This window comes from Misgurnus anguillicaudatus, chromosome 4 (assembly GCF_027580225.2).
Source record: "Misgurnus anguillicaudatus chromosome 4, ASM2758022v2, whole genome shotgun sequence".
Classification (NCBI taxonomy): Eukaryota; Metazoa; Chordata; class Actinopteri; order Cypriniformes; family Cobitidae; genus Misgurnus; species Misgurnus anguillicaudatus.
The window spans coordinates 14,183,647-14,208,925 of record NC_073340.2 but is presented as its reverse complement, the minus strand read 5'-3'; the positions used below and the strand labels follow the sequence as shown (position 1 = coordinate 14,208,925).

At 37.6% G+C, this 25,279-nt stretch overlaps 1 protein-coding gene across 1 annotated transcript; it reads right to left on the bottom strand.

Annotated features, from left to right (window-relative positions):
* Nucleotides 1-1,181: 1,181 nt before the first annotated feature.
* Nucleotides 1,182-21,721, bottom strand: med1 (mediator complex subunit 1). The gene is made up of 16 exons (XM_055175720.2): nt 21,392-21,721; nt 19,301-19,407; nt 18,526-18,604; nt 17,043-17,097; nt 16,052-16,184; nt 15,914-15,942; nt 15,606-15,677; nt 15,439-15,513; nt 14,709-14,872; nt 14,488-14,599; nt 11,371-11,495; nt 10,710-10,831; nt 10,125-10,326; nt 9,873-9,968; nt 8,894-8,999; nt 1,182-6,169 (listed from the first exon to the last, which is right to left on the bottom strand). The coding sequence occupies exons 1-16, from the start codon at nt 21,489-21,491 to the stop codon at nt 2,509-2,511; spliced, it is 5,238 nt and encodes a 1,745-aa protein (XP_055031695.2). The 5' UTR covers nt 21,492-21,721; the 3' UTR covers nt 1,182-2,508.
* Nucleotides 21,722-25,279: the final 3,558 nt, after the last annotated feature.

Below are 25,279 nucleotides of genomic sequence, written 5' to 3'. Positions count from 1 at the left end.
ATGAGGGTCGAAAACAGTGCGTAGTCTAAATGAAAGGTGTAAATGTGGCAAAAGGAATGCGTTTTAAAAGGTAAACGCATTAATGTAAACATGGCCTATGTTTCCACCAAAAAGGGAGCAGAACTCACTACGTATCCAGTGACTAGAATCCTTTAGTTATATTATTATCTTGTTACATGTTATATTACTATGCCTCGTGCATGTTTTAAAGAGGACATACCATGAAAATATTGACTTTTCCATGTTTAAAGGGGCCATGGCATGAAAATCTGACTTTTTCCATGTTTAAGTGCTATGATTGGGTCACCAGTGCTTCTATCAACCTAGAAAATGTGAAAAAGATCAACCCAGTAACTTAGTTTTGGTAAACCATTCTCTACAAGCACATGAGAAAATAGGTCGTTGAAATTTGGCTCTCCTTGTGATGTCATAAGGAGCCCTTATTATAATAATACCACCCCTTAATCTGCACTATCCAATCACAGTACTGCCATTTAGTGCAGAGAAAAAGAGAGAAAAATTCACAGCACAATTGAGTTTCAATTGTAACAAACCGCTCATTTGCATTTAAAAAGGACACACCCAAAATGGCACATTTTTGCACACACCTACAAAGTGGCAATTTTAACATGCTATAATAAAATATCTGTGGGGTATTTTGAGCTAAAACTTCACATATGTGCTCTGGGGACACCAAAGATTTATTTGACATCTTAAAAAAGTCTTGTGCCATGGCCCCTTTAAGTGCTATAAATGGGTCTCCAGTGCTTCTATCAACCTAGAAAATGTGAATAAGATCAACCCAGTAACTTAGTTTTTGTAAACCATTCTCCACAAGCATGTAAAATTGAAATTTGGCTCCCCTTGTGATGTCAGAAGGGGCTTATACTGGCGCTTAATCTGCACAATCCAACCCCGGCACTGCCATGTATCAGCTCATTTGCATTTTAAAGGACACACCCAAATACGGCACATTTTGCTCACACCTACAAAGTGACAATTTTAACTTGCTATTATAAATTATCTATGATATTTTGAGCTAAAATTTCACATATGTACTCTGGGGACACCAAAGATTTATTTGACGTCTTATGTAATGTCCCTTTTAACAGGAGTACTTGGGAAATGCTTTTCCATGTAAATCACAGTTGCCTGAAAACACAAAATAAATATTACTACCATTAATGAAGAATCAGTTTATGTCCTATATTCTGTACTGTACATCGCATTTGAAAAACATTCTTTGTAATATTAGCATAATATATACAAATACATATAAATAAACCATGCAATAATGTGGGACAATATGACATTAAAGCAGTATTTATTTCTATGGACCTTTGTCTTACTTTCTGTCTAATAGACACTTTATCCTGCTTTTAGCCAACAACCTGAAACTGAAATTTTTTCTACTGAATCAGTTCCCAAACTGTAATAAAGTTACAATTTAACATCTTGGCTCATAATTACCATGTACATCATACAGTGTTTCCATTTAAATCCTCTGGTTACCTCTGTGAAGGTTGGGCAAATCATTCAAAATTATAAACAAAAAATTGGCACCAATATATTTTACTTATATTGTAACTACATATAAACTCCATTTATATGTAATTTATATGTAACTACATATAAACTCCAAAATCAGATGCAGAAAAAAATTTGTGTTTATCCCCACTCCAGCTACTATCTAAAAACTTTAAGGGGCAGTTTCCCGGACAGGGATTAGACTAATCGTAGACTAAAATAAATCTAAGAGCTGTACAAACTGAAAACATCTTGCACTGACATCTTAAAATACATCAGTGCCCTTTGTTTTGCCTCTAAATGAACACAAGTAATGTTTTTAATAAGACATTAGTTTGTTAAAACTAGTTATATTTCCTAATTAAACTAAGGTCTAGTCCTGGCTTAAACTAATGCCTGGTCTGGGAAACCACCCCCATATGTATGATGTACCATTAAGGAAGCTAAAACATTTTCAGCAAATATTAGGCCATTTTATCTGTAAAGGCAGGGTTAAACAACATTGACACCTTTATGTTTGGGTAAAAATAGAATGTCTGGTTTTGTTTAAAAAGCCAAAATGAAAATATGAATCTGTCAAGTTACTATACATTGTGATATAAATGACTAATAATGACAAAATTACTTTAAGAACATTTGTACAGATAAAATTTGGTCAACTGCAAAACAAAGCTGGGATTCCAACAATAATAATGAAAACTACATACTAAGAATATATATTTAAAATCTCACACCAGAACGTTCTATATACTTTTAAATAGTTTTCTAGACTTGGAAATTGAGATACTAATGAGCGCACTCTCTATGCATCATCTGATTTGCAGAAATTATGCCTAAAATATAAACAATCAAAAAATATCTGAAATATATTTTGCAAATAAAAATATTAGAAAATAATTAATGTAAAAAGTTAGAAAATAATTACAGTAAATATTATGCTATATCCATGTGCCTCTACAAGGCAGGCATACAAATGTCTATTTATTTAAATGGTTCTAGATTGCCTGTTAAGGCTGAATCCATGAGATCGTCATCTTCTGTATGCACATACATAGGACTTGGTCGTGAGGTGCGCTCAGAGCCAAGCATAGACATTGAATCTAAAGATATTGGAGATCTGGACCAACTGTCTGTTTTTATTGGGTGAGATGATGGCCCACAAGACACTGATTTCTTCTTTTCTTTTTCTCTGTCTCTATCCCTATCCCTTTCTCGCTCCTTCTGCTTTTTCTTCTCTTTTTTATGCTTCTTGTGTTTTTCACCTTGGCTAATCGATATGGAACTCATGTAGTCTTGAGGGGGTTGATGTGGTCTAATAGCTTGGTCATCATCAGAGCTAGGACTGTTCTGATGAGACTTTTCAGCCACTGAACTGCTACCAGATTCACTTTCACTATCTGGGTTGAGAGGAGTGTACCCCCCTGGGGAACGGCTATGGCTTGGGGAGCTGCGATCATGTTTTGGTGTTGAGCCACTGAAAAGAGGTGATGCTTTAAGGCCTGTGTGCTGGGAACGCATGGAGCCATCTCCAGAACTTTCTCCAGGTTTCTGAAGAGTTACTTTAGACTTGATGCTTGGAGAGCCCCCATCTGGTTTACTGATAATAATTTTTGCCACACCAGTGCCACTCACCCCACTACTTTTAGAATCCATTAACTTCTTATCGCCAGAGTTGTTGGGACCTGATCCAGTAACCTTGGACTTGCCATCTTTGTCTATCTTGTCTCGTTTATTTATAAACTCTCCTCCTTGTGAGGACATTCCATGCTTGGAGGATGAAGAACCAGTATTTGAAGGCATCCCCCCACCTGCACTCCCACCACCACATTCACCCTCTTCCCCACCAATCCCGCCACTACCCACACTCTTAAGTTTGTCTATGACTGCTGTAAGAGATGGCTTTTTGTTTCGGCTTGGTGACTTACCCTTAGCATTAGGGTTGTTCCCACCCCCACCACTGCTCCCATACTGTGACTGGCCACCTGAAGAAAATGGCATGGACCCAGAGGAAGAGGAGGCACTGGCACCAGATGCAGAAGCACTTGAAGATGAGCTACTGCCTAACTGTTTTTGGGTACCCATTCCACCACCTGATGAGGATTTAGACCCTCCTGATCCTCCACCGCCTGAACCAATTGGAGACTTTGCTTTAGTAGAGGGTGGAGTCCCAGGAACCTGGCCTTGCTGAAGTTTCATTGGAGAGGAGTGTTTGTCAGAACTGCCAGAACGTGAGTGTGAAGGAGAAATGTTGGGCTTGATGTTAGGGTTCATAAGTGAGCCAGGGGGTTTACCACCTTGTGGCTTAATTTTGTTTCCACTTCCTGTTCCACTACCTCCACCACTGCCTGAACCTGATGTCCCATGTTTGGTAATAGGAGAAGATGATGGCTTTCCTGTGCTCATTCCCAAGGAAGACCCTTTGGATTGAGGAGCCATACCACTCCCAACACCTCCAATATTAGATGGTTTGGAGCTGCTGCCTTGCCCAACAGAGAGTTCTAGTTTACTACTCTTCATCTTCCCTGAGGAAGAAGAGTGGGAATGATGACTTTTGCTACTTGTGACATTTGAACTACCAGTACCTCCACTTGCTGAGCTACTCGATGTGTAGCCTCCATGAGAAGTTGTTTTTCCTCCAGTTAAAGTCCTGGGTATTTGTATAGTAATTTTAGGGATTGGTGGTGTAGCACCTCCTGGTGGGGTCTGAGATCTACCTGAGCTCCCAGGTGACTTAGATCCACCTGCACTCATTGTTCCTCCAGAATTGTTACTCCCACATGGAGGAGTATAAGGTCGACCCCCTGAGCTGTGTGAAGGTGACTTGCCATCTGGATCCAACTTCTTGCGCTTAGGAGGCTTGTCTTTTGATTTGCCCTCACTTGAAGGAGTTCGACTACGCTTCACCGGTTTCATTTCAGAAGAGCATGAAGCACCTAATCCCATTCCAGAATTTCCTCCATTATCCTCCTTTGTCCTTATTTGCTGTTTAATCTTTGTTTCACTGCTTTTAAAATCACTGCCTGTTGCCCCCATGCCCAATATGAGTGGGCTTTGGCCCCCACCGCCATGAGAAGTGTGTGAGTCCCCCAAATCTGATGGACCTAGCACTGGTTTTCCTCCACTACTGTTCCCACTAAACATTCCAATGTCAAAATGGTCTTTAAAAGAGGCATCTGGAGTGTTTTGCCCATGTGAAGTGGGATTATGAGGTGTGCCTGTAGGGGTGTTCTGCTGACTTCCCCCACTGAAACCTTTAACAAGATCATTATCAGGGTCAGGGCTGGGGGAACTGTCTTCAAAGTAACTCTGTGAAAAGCTTCCCTGTCCAGGGAGAAGTTCTGGGTTAAAGTCTGTATCTGGAAAGAAATTTGTTGAGGAAGAATCGCTATTGGGTGTGGCAGTAGCTTCTGCAATCAGGTCTGCTGCATCAGTAAATGGATTTTCATTGCTGTTTGCATTAAACAGGTCTGCCTCAAACACTGCACTACCTTGGCCTGAGCTGGAGGAATCCCGAAGTGGAGTTCCCAAGGATCCTCCTTCTTCACCAATGAGATGTTGGCTACTTCCTTTGTTGGCCTGATCAGGAATATCAGACAAAATGTCATTAATATCAGGCCCTATACTTTCAGAGCTGGAGAGGCGAACCATACGATGTACAGATCCTTGTTGTTGAGTTTGAACATGAGACTGTGAGTGGTATGGCATTCCAGGACCTGAAGGGGGAGTCCCACATTGACTTGGAGCTGGAGTGATACTGTGAGGGGTGTCAAGTCCATCGCCTGTAAGACTGACATCAAAAATGGGGTTCTGGGAGGCATCAACATCCATGGAGAAAAGCTCTCGATGGAAATCATCTTCAGAGTGGTGTGTGTGATGAGACTGTTGGGTCATGCCTCCTACCTGCTGCTGAGATTGTTGCTTCATGCCTACTAGTCCTTTATCACAGCCTCTTGGACGCTTTTTCTTACCTTTGGTTGCAGAACAAGACTGCCCTTGGCTATCAGTCCGTGGGGATCCTGATGAGTTCTGTCTTTCTAGAGGGCTACTGCCATACAACGTTGCAAAATCTTGTGAAGGGTTATCTTTTAGTAGGTTCATCAGCATTGGGTGGTTTTTGGTGTTGCTTGCTGGTGAGGTGGTTGGTGGGGGGGTTTGGTGAGGCTGAGGTGGCTGTGGAGTAGGACTGGACCCGACACTGCCTGTGATTTGCAGAAGGCTGGTTAGAATAGGATTCTGTGTGACTTTGCTAAAATCATCTGTTCCATGATTCTGTGGTTGTTGAATTACTTGCTGCTGGCCTCCAACCTGTCCTAGGTTGTCCATAGTTGAGCCTCCCTGACTTGTACGACTTATATTGAAAAGTGAGGTAATGGGGCCTTGGAAAGCCCCACTTCCCCCTACACCCACAACATTGTTGCTTACTGCAGATGTGGTCCCACCACTTACACCAGGGAGGCCTATAGGGTTTGCTTCATTAGCCCCTGTACCAATTTCCATGTAACCTGGGCTACTAGTTGGGGGGAGGTTCTTCTTTACCATTATTTCCACAGTCTTAGCTATAAGGGACAATGCTGGAGTGTCTGCCTGGATAGTCTCTGCCTTGCGTTGGATGGCACGCATAGTCACAGGAATCGACATGCATCTAGTGAGAAAAACAACAGAATAGTAAAACACAAAAATAATTACAGCTTTATTCTTTTCTTTTTAACAGCATTCAAAGCTTCTTTACATATATTCATTGTGAGAACCAGCATTTGTTTATGTCCACTGTTTTGTTCACATTCACACTCTCTCACACACATGCATTTGAAGTGTGTGGGGAAACATACACTGACACAGAGAGAACATGCAAACTTTACACAGAAAGGCCTCTGGGACTCAAACCAGGGACCCTCTTGCTGTGAGACAACTGAATCACTGTGGCGCCGTATTCCAGCACAATAAACTCCTAAACAACATTTAGTTTTTCTCTTAGAAGCTTTTGGAACACCCTGTTGCAGGATGCAACACTACAACCTCTTACCAAACATTCTATCAAAGTGTTATCCACCTCAGACTGGTATATGCAAATAATATGTATTTATTTTTAGTGTAGGGCTGCAACTAACAATTATTTTCATAATCATTTAATCAGGCGTTTATTTTTTATTAATCGACTAATCAGGCGATTATTTTTCGATTAATCGAGTAATTGGATAATATCTAAATATGGCACTAAATTAGGGAATTCACATGTAGAAGTGTACATTTAAAAGTGCAAAAACCACACACTACTACACAGTTTTACTTATATAACCTTTTTGATTTTTCTAAAATGTAAATAAACAAAATGGATTGAGTCTTCAGAGATGTGCTGGTGAATACATTTTGCCACAGATTATTGATCTCATTTTAATCTTCAACCTTAATTAGAAATAACATTATTCCTTATTAACAAAATAAATAAGATGCACGCACTCAATTTTATCGATCCGAGCTTTTTTCATTAGGATGCAATTGTTTTGAACAAAGCAGGAAGTAAAGCGCTCTCTTAACACTGGAACCCATCGTAATGTTAAGTCTGTGTTTTTAATTTAGAGTCGTTTTGAGCGCGATGACAAACATCCCTTTCACATGCCTATCATATTGCTTAGTTGACCTGTCACGTGTGCAGCGTAGACATTCACGTAACCCTGCTCCGCGCATTACAAGGTTTTAACGAAGGCAGATGAAAGTGAATAGTCGTGCAATTGATGTCCCTCCTTTTGAAATGTGCTCTGGCGCGAAAAGCGATCACACTGCGCCTTCCGCGCCTGAGCCCAAGTGAACCGTGCTCCAGCCCACCTCTGCAACCCGGCCAGGGCGCGATTAACTAATCCACAGTCCGAGTGCAGTTTGATTTAGATAGTGTGAGTACACCCTTATATTAAAGGATGAAATTAAACCTTTATTTACCAGCGGTTTTTTTTACACTTTTGCTTCCGTCATTGGGTTGAAGTGTTCCCAAATACCAACAACTAATGAACCAAATGATTCAATCTGAAACCTGCAAAAAACATCAACAAACAAGCGGAAACAGCATAAAAGTAACCCAATTTTAGAACTCTGCCAAAAGGCTGTGGACCTGGCAACGCTGCAGACCTTATAAAGCTGCAGACCTGGCAATGGTGCTTAGTTTTAAAATAAGCTAGTCGCACAATGAGAAGTCCGTAACTTGCGCTGTATAAAAAATTAGCACCTGACTTATATCAGTCCCTCCAGAAAAACGCGATTGTGCGATCGCGCGATATATTGCATAATCAGCCAAAAGTCCGCATATTTATTCGGGGCTGCATTTTTTCCAAATACGACGCACTTTCGCCGCATTAATTACCAATTTCCGCACACAAAATATGCGGGGCTTGCATGATTTCATAATCTCCGCATTTTCGTAGCAAAAACTCACATATATATTAGCAGAAAGTTGAAAAATGTTGCATTTACTTCTCAAAAGCGCAGCCATGTCCTCTATTGCCATGGAAACGTTATGAAGTGACGTGATTATGTGACGTGAACAACATTGCAGCTTTTGCAAGTTTCCGCAGTCTTTGCAAGTTCGGCAATTTTCGCAAATTCCCGCAATTCCATTGCATAAATTGAATAAATATCCCGCATATTTCATCGCATTTTTTAAGAAAACGTGCGCAAAATCGAGGATTTTTGCCCGCAACAATCACAAAAAAAAACTCCGCGTTTTTCTGGAAGGACTGTTATATGAAGTAAACGCGTGTCCACGCTGTCTGACAGTGGTGAGGGAGCATGTGCTGTCACAGACCAATGAATCAATAATGAAATTCGTTGACAACAAATGTCATTATCAATGATTTTCGATTAGTTTTTGCAGCCCTATTACAGTGGATTCAAGCTATACATTTAATCAGTACAGTATTTTCCGGACTATTAAGTCGCAATTTTTTTCATAGTTTGGTTGGTCCTGCGACTTATAGTCAGGTGCGACTTATATGTCAAAATTAACTGATACTGACTAACATGAACCAAAAGAAAACATTACCATCTACAGCCACGAGAGGGCGCTATATGTTGCTCCTGTAGCCTACCCCTGAAAAAAACTGTTAACGGAAACATTAACTTAAAGACAACGAAGAAAGACTTCACAAACAAAATACCCCCCAAAGAATAATAATGTTCTAAATAAATGCGACTTATAGTCCAATGCGACTTATATATGTTTTTTTTCCTCTTCATTTTTTTAATGATGCGACTTATACTCAGGAACGACTTATAGTCCGGAAAATACGGTATGTGCATTCTATAGGAATATGAATAAGTTTAGCATTGATATCAATATGCTCTACCATGATCAGCTACAGAAAAGATCTTCACATACCTTTGGACTACTTTGGTAATGAAGTCATCAGTGCAGATCAAAGCATCAGATAAACCCTTATACAGCTTACAGGCCACCTGCCTTGAGTCAATCACGTCCATCACCACTGCAAGTAAAAGACAGAGTCAGAGATCAGAGGTGAAAAACTGTGGTAACATTAAAGAAATAGTTCACAGAAAAATGAAAATTCTCCTATTTTTTGCTTACCATAATGCCATCCTAACTTCACTTTTTAGTCGCACATAATCAGAGTTACATTAAATAGGATTCTGGCTCTTCTTTTTTTAATGGGATTTGAATCATACCTGATTTTTTGAGAACCATCATCATCATCATCAAAGAAGAAAATTCATACGACTGCAGTGAAGTATTATCTTTTGTGGCAAATTGGTATGCTTGTGAGAGAAAACAATTTGTATTTTTTATGTTTTTAGTGATCGATATGTCACATTGGCATGTACACACATCTACACTAGTCAACATTTGAAGTGGATCAAAAAAGCTCACCAAAGTTGTCAAGACCAGACTAAGACAAAAATGTGTATTGTTCAAAACAAAAAGAAAATTTTTATGAAAGGTTTTGATTCACTTCAAATGTTGACTAAACTCAAATGTTAAGTAAGATGATCTCACTGGTTCTCACTAGTCGTCAAATACGTTGTGACGAAATGCAGTCACAAGGCACACAGGAACCAAAAGACATGACGACCGCAAAATACACCAAAAATACAAATAGTTTCTCTCACAAATACATTGTTTTGCTTTAGAAAGCATATATTTACCCACTAAAGTAGTATGATATCATTTATTGATAATGGATGGGCTTTAAAAAAAATTGGGTACTACGCAATGGCATTACAAACTCTTTTTTTAACTCTGTTTTTGGCTAAAGAAAGGAAAGTTTTTATTCTCTGAACTATTTATTTAAGTGACAGATTTTTTTGTTAAAAATAGACTTGTAAAATGCTTGTATAATTACCACAGACAAGTGATTCATTGACTGGATGCTGGAAGGACACATTAAAGCTTGTGTCTGTTAACGGGCACACCTCAAACTGCAGAAGTCCTGGAGTATCTGCCACAAACAGTAAATTATATTTTAACTTCTTTCCAAAAATCATAAAGAACCAATAAAATATACCATTATACACAATTGTCACTAGTCTAAGTGAGAAGTATTAGAAAAAAATGCCACATTTGTTTTGCCATCTCTAAAATATGATATACCCACCTTCTTTAATAAAGGTCTTTTTGACACAGCTACCAATTAGTGTGTTGTAAGCAGCCTGGTGTCGTATGATGTCAAGGAGTGCAGGCACTTGAGCAGGATGTCTAAAAGGAATCTTGTTAACCAAAACTCCTTGCAGAGATCTTCCATCTTGAACAGGAGCATCACCATTGAGAAAATAACAATGCTGCTGTCCTGGTAAACACTTATTGGGTAGAGGGACAATACATTTGTAAAATTAGTGTTTGAAGTGCAAAGATCATGTTTTCACATTTAAAGTTACTAATAACACTTTCTATTATTTCTATTAAATTTTAAAAAATGTACCCTTACGACATTACATTTATGCGATGTTGTAACCCCAATAAAATGAACTCCCCTTTTTATAAAAACTCCTAATTAAATTAAGAACAAAAAACCCCAACCAGATACTGATTGAACTAGTAAGAAATGCAGTAAGATACATTAAGAAAATGGTTACATAGTTTTAAAGATGCCTAGTTGAAAATCAAAGAATCATGACTGATATGTCAAAAATACATATCTATGCTGACTGTAATCTTTCCGTTTAAGGGATCTAACACTCACCGCATAGAAGCGCACTGATTGGTCCAGACCAGGAGAAACGCAACCCTCTTCATGAAGTTGGCTTTTAATGATGAGGTCAAATAGTGAGGACAAGGTGGGTGCAGTCTCAAATACTGGGATTCCTATAAATATAGTAAGATTTATAAATATATATTGTAAGAGGAAGACAAATGGTCCCAATCATTCACTGGTGCATAAGGCATCCTGGCAGCCATCTGTGTGGATGAACCTTTGCTTAACATCTGTACACATTCTGTGTCGCCTGTACTGCCCCACAAGTGCCAGGTAAAATTACTCCTGCCATACTTTGATCTTATACACTGCAATTATTGATAAATTATTTTTTATAAAAAACAGCTCTAATTGGTTCCAATAGAGACATTGATAGACTCAAAATACGCCAAAGCAAATGAGCATGCTGAACTAAACTGAACTGCATGTGAAGCCCATTTTATTTAATTTTAAATATATTATTGTTATAGACATTGCAAATATCAAATGGTTTGTGCTCTCGCAATTACAAAAATTGTAACTCCCTTACTAATACAATAGGGTTTTATCACTTCGTGCTTGGACCACTAAAAATTCCAGTATACAATAGAAAAATCTATATGTAACTATTAAACTATGAAACTGGTTTTACTAAAAGACATTTCCTCACCTGTGGTATTTCCCATTCTCTGAACAAACGATAAAGAAAAGGGCATTGGATGATTCATCTTCAAGAAGAAACATGCTGGTAAATCTACACAGTTTGAATTTGTTACAGAGGAAAATGATGGCGTCCTAAAAAACAGTAAGACATAAATTAAAACCTGATGTGACACCTCAACAATGACAAATTTTCAGTAAATATAGTAAAATAAACAATTAGTCAACTTCCCAGCTATTACAGCTATTATTACAGAAAAAAATCCAAAATGAAATGGCTTTAAAATTTAACGGCAAAACCTTTATTTAAGTGCATGCTATATGTCTGTCTGCCTGTTATGTTGTGTACATATACTGTGCATTCAGTAAGGATTTAAACCCACTTCACCTTTTAAAAGTTTGTTATGTTGCAACCTGACACTACAATCATTTAAATAGATTTTTTTTCACTTATTAACTCTTTCCCCGCCATTGACAAATTATCTTATAAATTAAGAGAAAACACTTCCCGGCCAATGACGCTTTCCTGACGAGTTTTACAGTCATTTATAAGTCAGCTATTATCCACTAGGTGGCGCTCTTACCAAATTAAAGAAAAACTGAAGCATAGGCGAATTCAACAACATTGAAAACTCTGTGTATGTTTTGATAATCGTTCTGAATCTGATCTCTAACAAAACTCCTTTACAAAAATAAAATTATTTCAGCTTTTTGCTTAAAATTTTGTATTTTTGAACAAACCTACCCAGAGTTTATAAAAAGAGAACAAATAGAGATAGGATGCATATTTTTTCCGTTTTGTTTGTTTGTTTAAAAGCAGAGGGTCTGTTCTTTCATTTGATATATTGTATGTTTATACATTTTAAGAAGAACATGTTCTGAAAAAAATGCTGGCGCTGGCTGTCAACTTTCTTTTTTAAAACGCTGGCGGGGATAGAGTTAAGGTCTTAAGCTTTGATGTACACACCCACTTTCAGAATTGACAGCCTACATGTTGCGGTTTTACCACAGTTTCACTTACACAATATAATTGTAAGCTTCTCAAATGGTCTTGGTTTGCACTAAATGCCGCCAACTTAGCACAGATTACAGTATCAATACAATACCAACATGTTTCTTACATGTAGACTCGTGTACAGCCCCGACCCCTTAAAGGAATATTCCATTTTCTTAAAAGAAAAATCCAGATAATTTACTCACCACCATGTCATCCAAAATGTTGAGATGAAATTATGTTTTTTTGTGAAAAACATTGCAGGATTTTTCTTATTTTAATGGACTTTAATAGAGCCCAAGAGTTTTTTTCAACGGAGTTTCAAAGGACTATAAACGATCCCAAACGAGGCATAAGGGTCTTATCTAGCGAAACGATTGTCATTTTTGACAAGAAAAATAAAAAATATGCTCTTTTAAACCACAACTTCTCGTCTAGATCCGGTCCAGCGCAACCTAACGTAAATGCGTAGTGACGTAGGGAGGGCACGTGTTACATATATAAAACGCAAATTTGCGTTAAGTTAAGTATTAAATGTTGGGCTCTATTAAAGTCCATTAAAATGAGAAAAATCCTGCAATGTTTTCCACAAAAAACATAATTTCTTCTCAACTGAACAAAGAAAGACATCAACATTTTGTATGACATGTTGGTGATGAAATTATCTGGATTTTTCTTTTAAGAAAATGGAATATTCCTTTAAAAGTCAAGTAATATTATTTTCTATATAGCACCAGATCACAACAGAAGTAATTTAAGGTTACCTTTAATATAGAACAGGTCTATATCTTGTTCTTTTATTAAAACAAACTAAATAGCCTTGTGTTATTTATCTCATTTACACAACAGCATGTCAGTTCCGTCTGACATGCCAGCGAAGACACCTTAGTTAACTTCTAATTCAAGGACCTTTCAAGGACTTTCCAGGACTAAATGTGGGGACACATTTCGAGCGAGAGCAAAGTTACATCATGTTGCCTTTTAAGATACATTGTTACAGTTTCCTTTTGAGGGAACTCGCGCTGTGTCACTGTGTGACACTTGGGGAACGCCTCCAGGGGTAAGTGCATCTGAATGTGTATATCAAATTCAACCAATGGTGAGGCTTAACGACAAAGACAGGGTGATGCGGGAGCCAGAAACTATATCGCTATCTGAAATATTGCCAAAGACGGCGTTACAGGGACGCATGAAGCATGGCAAGGGAGACGCAGAGTCTCGTTCCCTTCTCAGGGAATAACAGTTACATATGTAACCCGAGACGTTTTGCAAAAAAAGCATTTTGGTATGAATCAACATTCGCATACAGAAGACATAAGCATTTAAAGCGAACAGTTTTGCACGTGTGTTTAAAAAGTCTAGAATTTTTATGATATTCTCCTACACTACATAATAAGGATTTTTTTTCCAGAAAACTTTTTGGTTAAAATAGATTCAAGCACTTTAAATGACCTGTATCTATGTATGTTTATTTTTAAAAACTTTCCAGGCCTTGAATTTTTCCCCCAGATTCACAAACTTTCAAGGGCAACTGTTTTTTAATGCTTATTTGCATGACACGACAATTGTTTTTACGCCACCATGCGCTCATTTAATCTGGAGCGGGTTAACTTCTAAATGAACACAAAAACATTACAGAACAAAGGTCTTAGACATCAGGTGCCAACTTGATAGACAAGTATAAGATAGAAGATAGATAAAGTATATAGCCATTCCATTACAATATGCTAACTGGATAACACTGGATATAACTCACTGTCTATATCATTTATTAAACTAATCTGTTACTTGCAACAAACTAAATTTTGTTATTACAATTTAATCATAATTGTAAACAACTACTCCTTTAGATCCACTTGAAGCACTCCTCAGACCAAACGCCAGTGAGCAGAGCCAACAATACAATGATGTGTTGTCATCTTGACTGAGGCAGTCATCTACCTTGTGATGTCACGATTACTATTTATGTAATTGTACGGTTACGTAAATGCTTTTGTCATTGATGAGGAAGACATTTAAAGCTATGTAAACTGAATATATATTTTTATATTATATATAAGAATATATTAATTCTTGACACCTCACCCCAGACCCCATTAATTTTCAAACCAAGGCATTGGCAAATTGACTGACCCTTTGTTGTCGACCGGATGGGATCCTGTAATAAGTGGAGCGATAGGGAGCTTGTAAACCGACAAGGTGCCCTCAACAGTCACTGATACACTCACACCTAAAGTACGAGGAACTGCAGAAGAAAAGAGAAGAACGAGAGTGATTAATCGCTGTAAAGTTATGCTTCAGATTTTTCTTAAACTTAAGCTTTTACATTCTCTCTCATTGAAATATTATCTCACTATTGGCATCTGTAAAGTTGAGTTGGGTTCCTGATCCTTCTTCAAAGATGTCGTATGGAGAAACATAACACTGTAGAGACACTAGATGACCACCACTTCTCGCCGTCAACAGACCCACACTACCATGAAGAATCGTTTCCACAGTGTTGGCATTCGTGGCAATCCTGTAGAAGAAAAAAAAACTTTGTTTGTACAATTATAGTATATGGCGGCGATACAATGCGGCAACACCATACATAATAACCAAATTTTAAAACATTATTCTTGCCAATAACTCTAGCATTAGTGAAATTATTATGGCAACAGTGACAGACTATGTTGGGCAAAGCAGAAAACAACCAACATTAAAATAACGATGTACACATTTTCATTGACTTGCATTGTACAATGCGTGACATCTTTTTCATTCGTACAGGATGCATTATGAACAAACAATGAACAATAGACGCATTTATTCATTCTTGTTTATGTCATTACAGTAATTGATATTAGTTTATAGTGTATTAACTAATGCTAACAGTTGATAAAAATAAATGTAGTTCACAAGCTTGCGTTGCGTTTAACGATATTCAGAAAAGAAGTAGACGCAAGAAGTAAAAGTAGACCATCATGACACCCGTCCAAAAACATGGTAATACATAGTACCATGTCTACAACAGACAGTCCTATGGTACCTTCAAAGTTATGTATAACGGCAGGATTTTTTCTTTTCTTGAAAAAATTTATTTACCTGAACATATGCATCATTTTGGTAAGGTCTAACTCCAGAGACTGAAGAGACAGGTACATCTTGGTTTTTAATTTGCTGAAGAAGAAAATAAGAAAACCTTCTTAATTCACTGGAATACATGTATTGATGATGAAACACAAAAAAACTATAAACAAGGCAATACGTACTTGTCTCCAGGTAACCTGTAAAGATTAACCAGACCCTTCAGGTGTTTGGAAAACTCATCAAAGTTTTTGTCTCTTAAAAATAAAAGTTTGTGTTAGGTCACATATGTACTTACACGTGAGAACAAGTTTTCTTAAATTTCTGAATCAAACTGGTTAAAGGACAAGTTCGGTATTTTACACTTAAAGCCCTGTTTTCAGATTGTTTATGATGAAATAGAACGGTTTTGACTGAAATTTGGACATATGATGCTGGCTCGAGAATTTTCGGAATTTTCGAAAACAGGAATCTTTCAGAATGGTTTGCCTACCTTAAATGCTGTATCAGCTCAGGACAACTCTAAATCAAAATAAGAGAAAATAAAAAAATGACAATGACAAAAAAAATTCATGGCAAAGATAGATCGCTTTTTTTATGCTACTTTTAACAAAAATGATATTCCCCTCACCGCAGGGTTTTCCCCATGATGGGCTACTTTGACATCCACAAGCTGTCCTGCTTTATCCAAATGCACCTCGACGTAAAACATATCTGAGGTGATGTAGCACTCAGTCCGTGAGGGGCTCAGGTGAGATCCCAACCTGAAGATTCACAGTACAATTAGGGACATTTTACTGAGCTTAGGGGACAAGCACCCATTTCAGCTTTTTGTATTTGTCTTCTAAAGTTAGGAACAGTAAAGTTGTGAGATAAACTTTACCACAGAATAAAATGTCACCCACAACAGATTATCTATTTCGTCTATACCAGAGAATTTAAATAATGTGTTCCTGCATTCTAAACTAAATGTGATAAAGAAACATGACACATATTTACAAAACAAATACTACTTTACTTTGTATCATTACATAAACGATTGTGCTTTGCTGTGTAGCACTGTAATAACGGCTTAGCAATAACGTAAGAGCACTATTTATTGTCAGTTTGAATTAATTCAGCTATGGTGAGTTTTGAATGGTAAGCTTAAAAGGAAAGTTCACCTGATAATAAAAATTCAGTCATTATCAGAGGTCTGCCTTGATGCACTTAATACGTATAGATGAGAATCAGTCAATTCAGATCATAAGGAAGGTTTCTGATACAGTGCCATACAAAGAGTTTAGTTCAATTCAGATTTCAGTTCAGATTTTTACAATTTTATCATAATTGTATTTTGTAATTTGATTTGTTTATATTTTTCTGTGTAGGCACAAAAGCTGCATGTTTTACCGGCCTCCACTTTCAATGTGGAAAAACTAACATTCATTCATCTGGGTTGTGTTGAACATGTAAAGTCGTTGCATGGTCTTTGTTCATCTGTTCTCTTGACAAATAAATAAACATATTTTAGCCTTTATGTTCGTCCTGTAAGTTTTATGATGAAACAAAAGATGCTTTTGAAAATGGCCGGTTACAATAATGCACAGAGTAAAGCACAAAGAGATCAATTAAAATCTCACATGTTCTGGCGAGCAATGGACTCCAGACGATCTGTCATTGACGACAGTGATGACACTGAGGATGTAAATGAGAATAAAAAGAATATAAACACGCATAGACATATTGTAAGATTATAATGGTTTAACATTTGCATACCTAATTACTTCAAATCAACAATTCTTTAATTACTTACAAATCAATATATTAATGTGGATTTTTTTAGCAATTGCAATGAATTTATGATGAAAAGGGAAACAAGAATTTTCTATACCATGTTACGACTAGGCATGGGCTAATAACGGTTTTAAAGACTCAAGGTTTCAAAACCACTAACTTTTTCTGTGATACCATTTCCAAGGTATGAGCTGTGTTTACATAAAATTTATTAAATCGTCATGTAATTGATTTGATGTTTACATTTAAAGGAATAGTCTACTCATTTTCAATATTAAAATATGTTATTACCTTAACTAAGAAGAGTTGATACATCCCTCTATCATCTGTGTGTGTGCACGTAAGCGCTGGAGCGCGCTGCGACGCTTCGATAGCATTTAGTTTAGCCCCATTCATTCAATGCTACCAATCAGAGATAAAGTTAGAAGTGACCAAACACATCAACGTTTTTCCTATTTAAGACGAGTAGTTATACGAGCAAGTTTGGTGGTACAAAATAAAACGTAGCGCTTTTCTAAGTGGATTTAAAAGAGGAACTCTATTTTATGATGTAATAGCACTTATGGGAGTACTTCGACTCGGCGCAGTAACACCCTCCCTCTCCCATTATGAGAGTGAGAAGGGGAGCGGACTTTTCAGGCGAGTCGAAGGGATGTGTTTGGTCACTTCTAACTTTATCTCTAAATGGTACCATTGAATGAATGGGGCTAAGCTAAATGCTATCGAAGCGTCGCAGCGCGCTCCAGCGCTTACGTGCACGCACACAGATGATAGAGGGATGTATCAACAATTCTTAGTTAAGGTAATAACATATTTTAATATTGAAAACGAGTAGACTATTCCTTTAATATATTACAAAGAATATTTTTTGAAAAAATATTATAATTTAACGACTTCATTTCAACCTTGCACACATGTTGTATGTTGCTTATAAATCAAATGTATTGTGTCCAGTTGAAAAGTTGTTTGTATACACAGACGTTTGAAAATAACACATTTTAGTGTTGCAATGGCAATACCGCAACACTGTGGTAGTTTTGCTTAAGGTTATCATAACATCAAAATCTCATACCGGCCCATGCCAAGTTACGACTCAACATGGCTCGGCTCACTTTACTTTGGTTCGGTTTGCTCTTCCATTGCAGTTTAGTACAGCTTCAGAGTGGGTGGGACAGACTTATCATTACAGTTGTGCCGCCTCTACTGCGGAGCCATACTGGGCCGTACAATGAAATGCATATCCACCATGTATCGCTTCTTGCACCTATAGTATTTATTGATTTTACCAATACTATTTCTAGAATATAATGTATTTATTAAATATTGTACCTTTCAGAGCTCTCTGCAGTGTCTCTAAACAGCTGAGCAGCATCTGGTGCCCAGATGTATTCATCCCTCCACGCTTTTCCTGAACAGTCAAAAAAATAAATGCTTATGAGATCTACAATATTATGCATATAAGTCTCAAGAAATCTACCCTAAAGGGATGCACTGAATGCTCGGGAACAGAAATGATCTGGCTGAAAATAGCAAAAAATTATTTCTGGTGTTTGATGACAAGATCAATTAGCAATCAGCGTAGAGTAAAAGGCAAGCACGCTTCATAAATGCAGCAAATATACAGCAATACAAGAAGGTATGTGCACGAATGGTTGAATATTCAATCTGCAATAATAATTTGAATAGAAAAAATGCTATTCAAATGCTTGTTTGTTTTTTAATTACACTTTAAATTCGAGGTTACTCATAGGTGGACTATACTGGGTATATAACTAGCCGTCATATCACTGTCTTGGTTTTTGCTTGCTGGAAAGCTTGTTTTTCTGTAGGCTATTTTTAGGCTAAGTTTTTTTTACCATTTATTTTACTTAAAAAAACATATATACATATAAAATTAGATATACAATAACAAGTATATATACTGAAGTATATATATATAAACTTCAAAAAAGTATGTCTTTAATTAACGTCATTTAAATTGATGAATATTTGAATATTATATTACGGAAAAATGCCCATCCCCAAGATGCCCAAGAATTTTCCTTTCGGTGCATCCCTACTACCCTCCTCTATTAAGGAAAGCTGTTATATGAGAGAGTCTTACCATAGCCTGTCGGACCACCTTACTGGTCTCCTGCCAGGAACGGGATGAGTTGTGTTTGGCATGTAGTCTTTCCAGCAGTGCAGTCACACGGCTCTTTTTCTCTGCCTCTGTCAACAAACACGAATTGACAAAAACATTTATGAGAAATTACTGAGCACATTACATTTATGCACTGCCAGATGTTTTTATCCAAATAACTTTATAGTGCATTCAAAGTACACATTTCTGTCAGTGTATGTGGACCCATGTACCTCTGCTGCTAATGCAATGCTCTGCCAACTACAGAAACACTTTACTGGATAGTTAAAAATGTTGCCGTGAAAAGATGCACATGAATCATGATCAGCAACAGTACTTAAATAACCACTGCAATTCAAAGGATGCATTTGCTTGTTATTTAACAACTAAAGAGTGCGGTTTTTGAACAATGTGTCTGAATTGTGTGTGAGATAAGAAATATGTTCAACATTATATATTTGTTTTAGAAATAATCAGATGTGCATAAGTGAGCAATATTGCCATTTACATGTATTGTCATTGCATCAACATATGGTGAATTATTTTTTTTTATCAATTCTTCAGGGAATTTTGAGGCCCTTAACATGCTTATAAACTCATTGGAGCACACGTCAGGGTTGTTGGAGCAAAGGACAGCCAATTAGAAACTTAAAAGAGCACGTACCCAAATATCACAATCTGTTATTTAAAGCACCAGCGCGCTATTTTAATTAAGTCATTGTGAAAGTCAAGTGTGAAAATCCCTAACATATATGCACATGTACAAACATAAAAGCTGTTTATATCTGGTTTTAAGATGCGTTTCTGTCAATCGGATCACAAATGGATGACAAGAAAGCTCTTACATATACATGTACAAAACAGCAGAGGGACTCGCCCACAGTCCACAGACCTTAAAAGTAATCAGGACAGAAGTGGTCAAAAAAGACGGATTTAAATACCAGGTGTAAACAGAATGTGTCTCTCTCACCCACTTGTGATCGGATCGACAAAAATGCATCTTAATACCAGGTGTAAACAGCCTCTTAGTACATAGAAGAGCTTTTCACACCTACTTCAAACTTGGTCAGTACAAGGAAGACACATGGCAGGTGTAAAATTGTGAAAGGATTTTTGACATCCCATAGTGTTGCTATGAAAACGCATCAAACTTTAGACTCTTAGCACAAAATGGCACAGGGGGGACCCCCCTGGTGGGGAATAAATGTGAATACATGAGATTTTTATTTTGGTAGTAATTATTGACTACAATCTATTTTTTTTAAAGTGTCAGACACTTATTGCGTTGAAGCTTTATTTAACAATCCCTGATACTGTAATTTCCACTTCTTTGTGAGAGAAAACGCTAGCATACAGTCATATATTTGTGATCAAGCAGTGATGTCACAAACTGCTGTTAAAAAGATGCGCTCTGTTTTCTCAGATACTAATCTGTTAAATTGTATGCTTTATAGCATTTCTTCACTAGACCAAGTAAAACAAGTAACTTTTTATTAGTAACTTAAATGTAAAACAAAGTCTTGTATTCTGATTTGCAAAAGACTGATTCATTATTATGTAACTAGTAGTTTTGAAGCAAGATATGGACTAGTAAGTGGCACAGCACTGCTATGTGATTTTTAAGGAAAATGTGCACATCACAAGACATCACCTCATTGAAGTCTAATACCTAAACAGTCAACATTATTACCAAAAAAATCTAGTATTTTCTCACAAGAAGGGTTATAGCAAGATGAACAAAAATAAACACCAGATGCCTAATTTAACACAGTTAACTAAACTTAACGTTAGATATAAATAAATATTAAATTGACTTGCAAATTAGCAATTGTTATGTGTTTTTATGAAATATTAACTGATTCTACAGCTTTGGTTGACTGTACATAAGAAATCTGAGTGCAGTAATGTCTACTGTACTGAATTGTTACTACTTGGTTATAACGTTACCATTCGTACTACAAAAATGCTATGTATGTTTGTGTACACACACAGTCAATTAGGTCTATAATGCATGCTCCACAGTTATCTACAAAAACTTGAGTTGATAAGCGAACATAGCAGTTTGTGCATTACCAGATCCCTCCTCAGTTCGGAGACGTTCTGAACCCGCCACTGTGCCGGTGCGAGATGCATCGGCTACTGGACTGTTGCTCTGTACCGATACCGCCGCCATCTTCAGCACTCACAAAAATGAGCTAAAAATCTCAAACACGCACGGAGACGCCCTAAAGTCATATATTTCAAATAAACATTTATGGTTCAACCGCCATAGAAACCGGCTGCATAATGTATACTACGAAGACACAGTAAACCCTGAAACGGTCGTTTCGTACAATGGGGACAATTGGATCGCGCACACCGACGTCATGATTCTGCGACACCCCACCGATCCTTCTTCTTCGTGCTTATTGGCGGTTTGGATTCTTATTCAGAGCATTACTGCCATCTACCGTAGGCAATGGATCAGAGACTTGACAATAAAATTGATGAGTACTTGGTTAATAATATACTGATGCTTATAACATTTTACATACACAAATAAAAATATATGAACGTTAAACCTACATTTTAGGCATTTCATAATGATTTTGTTTTCTTTAAAGCCCTACTATTATGCAAAACAATAATGCCGCTAAACTTTTCTCTATAATTAAAGAATATGACCTAGATCAAAAGCTCTAGCTCTCATAATTGTTTGTTTTGTTTGTTTGCTAGTTGTTATTTTTTTTGTGTGTTTCCTTCTAACTTATTTGCTGTATGCGCCTGTTCCTTACAATGTAATGTAGGTGTATTGTACTTTGAACTTTGTTGTTTGTACATACATGTAGATTGTTAAGTCCTTTATGCCCTAATCTCAATCTTGATATAATTCAATCCTCTTTCCTTTTCACACTTAAACTCCTTCCCCTTCTACCATTGGCTGAATTGAATGGAGCAGTCTTCATTTTTATCATTATCCCAGTAAGTTTGCCATTTTTTTATTTATCTGCCTTTTAATAATTGATTTGATTTCTTCTTTACTATGCTAAATATCCACATCTATACTTTCTTTTGCCATGGCTTGCTTTGCTAATTTGTCTGCTTCTTCATTTTCTAAAACTCCAGTATGTGCTGAAACCCAAAAAACTGATCCCTCTTATTTGTCACTTGCATCATTAGAATCTGGAGGATTTCTAATACCAGGTCTTGTTTCCGACTTTTGTGCCTCCAGACATAGCAGTGCAGAGCTTGAATCAGAAAATATTAGGGATATGTTTATTCCCTTTTCATTTCACTTATTTATTTATTGCTATCATGATAACAGTTAATTGTTCTGTAAACACTGACACATGCTATTCTTTCCCCCCTTTCCACTTCCATTCCTAGGATGACATATGTATTTAACCCCTACTTGGCTTCCAGCATTGAAGGACATCCGGGGCTTAGCCCAGACCATATTAAATCAGGGATCACTCAAAGAGTGTATGAAGTGTATAATAAGAATATTAACGCGATCTGTAGTATATAAAAGTGTACTCACCTAATCGCGGTGGGTCGCAGGAGAAAAATGTAATGAGAACTGACAGCGGCAGGGAGACAGGGACCATGACATGGGCACTATAGCTAACAATGGAGAGACAGAGACTATGACAGGGGGCGCTGCAGCCGGCAGGGGAGACGAAATAGGGGATACTGCAGACAGGTAAAGAGCCGAAACAGGGGGAGCTACAGTGTGAGAGGGACCAAGACAGGTGGCGCTGCAGCTGACAGCGGCGGGGAGACGGGGACCATGACAGTAGAGGTTAGATCGGGCCCAACAAATCAAGACCGACCCTACCCGAGCCCGTTGTTTCCGAGCCCGGTCCGACACATTCACTGTAATTATATTAGATCAGGGATGCTACAGACGGGTGAGGAGCCAAGACAGGGAGTGCTGCAGACAGGTGAGAAGCAGAGAGAGGGGGGGCTGCAGCGAGACAGGGACCAAGACAGGGGGCGCTGCAGCTGACAGCGTCAGGGAGACAAGGATCATGACAGGGGGCACTACCGCTAGCATAAGAAATAGGGACCATTCAATTCAATTTTTTTTATATAGCGCTTTTCACAATTGAAGCGTTTCGTTGCAAAATAAGATAACTCCATTTTTTTACAAAAATCTCGTTTTTTGGTTGTGCATTCCAATTAATATCAATTCAAATGCAGTTGATTTAAACCTTCATAACTTAAAAAATACAGCTAAGTAGCACCATAAAACAAAATAACAACATGATAACATAATAATAAACATGTTTTGACAAAAATGTTAAAAACGGATTTATCTCGTTTTGCAACTAAACTCTTCAATTGTTAATTGTTTCAAAGCAGCTTTACATGAATAGATGTAGGGAAAAACACAGAATAACCTATAGATAATATAAGAAGACGACAACAGCAGCTAAGAATAAACCGTACAAGCGAGCGTAGTAATAATGTAATGTACACAGTAAAGTGCTAAATTAAGCCAATGTTGGCTGACTCTCTCGGGGATTAAAAACCCCCTAGGAGAAAAACCCTGTGTGAAAAATCCTAGGAGGTCAAAAACCCTTGAGAGAGATTAATATATATTTATATATATAAAAACACGATAGGGATAGGAAATGGGTAAACAGATTAAACTGGTTCAGCCGGTGGTCGCGTATCGGCGACCATGGGCTGAACCAGTTTTATCCCGACAGAGGGCACTACAGCTAGCAATAGAGAGACAGGGACCATGACAGGGGGCACTACAGCTAGCAGCGGAGACAAAACCGAGGAAGCTGCAGAGAATATGCTTAGGACGCAAATGTTAGATTAGTGGTCAAATGAGAAAACACCTTTGTTTGTATATTTCTGCACTCATAATAATACTCTTTCTCCAATCCAAAAAATAAGTAAACTAAAAACAGAAATAAAAAACTGTGAGCTTTTACAAAATTTCACATACCACAAAGTGTGTGATATAAGATATATAGTTGGGCCGGGAAAATCTATTTATAAAGATCTTTTTATTTTTTGTCTCACCTTTTGAACTGTTGTCCACATCGTGTGTTGGAGACACCTTCATGAGCTTTCCATCAGTGGACAGCAACGAATCCCACAATTGAACGTAAATCAATTTGGGGGAAACTGTGTTTGTTTTGATAGTTTGTTTTTTTAACTTCGAGAACGAGATTTCGGGTTGACTTTCCGTTTTTTTGTTCAAGGTACAAAACAAATAAACCACCAGTGGCGGCTATTGCTAAAAAAAAAATGGGGCCAGTGTGAGACACTTGGGCAAGTAAACAGTATTACAGGCCAGTGCTTCGCCCTCAGTGACCAAAATGTATTTTCTGCCTGTGACTGCTAGTCTGTATGTATTTTTATGCAATGTTACCATCGAGACGCACTTCTCTGCAAAAAAATTTAGTCAAAGAGTTTTCGGTTAACGTGACCTCTGACACATGCAAGCACACACACGCACACACACATTTCTTTTTGCTTCAATAGCGCAGCACAAGCATGTGTTCCCTCACAACAGACAACATACAGACCAACAGCTCAATCTGCACGGTTTTCAAAGTTCCCTTAAACACAGTGGCATTCTCATGGGTGCTCTTTTCATCTCCATAAGCAACAAAGTCAACCAAGCCACGGAATATACAAAGCCAACTCAAATGCACCACAAAATTTCAGACCGTCAGACTTTAAAACAACAGGAAAACAATAAAAGGCATAACTTATATAGCATCCAGCTAACGTTACCCAACTCTGTTTGCCAAAAGAAGTGGTGGAAAAGCACACGTGTAAGCTCGACCGCTATCATGTAAACATAAACTTAAGACATAAACAAGACATGTTTTATTAGAAACGGAATACTGTGGAGATATTTTTGTTTGTATGTGCCCAGTTAATAACAAAAAAGATGTTCGCTTGCTTTTTAAAATGCGTCTCTCCGTGTATGCACTACTGAGTGCACTTAAATGC

What these genes read in the sequence shown, in the direction of transcription:
- med1 (XM_055175720.2), bottom strand. Translation starts at nt 21,491, where the DNA reads ATGGCGGCGGTATCGGTACAGAGCAACAGTCCAGTAGCCGATGCATCT. An exon ending in AAAATGATGCATATGTTCAG is followed by an intron (nt 14,873 to 15,438) that starts GTAAATAAATTT and finishes TTTCTTCTACAG; the next exon opens with GATTGCCACGAATGCCAACA. An exon ending in ATTACCAAAGTAGTCCAAAG is followed by an intron (nt 6,170 to 8,893) that starts GTATGTGAAGAT and finishes TTTTCTCACTAG; the next exon opens with ATGCATGTCGATTCCTGTGA.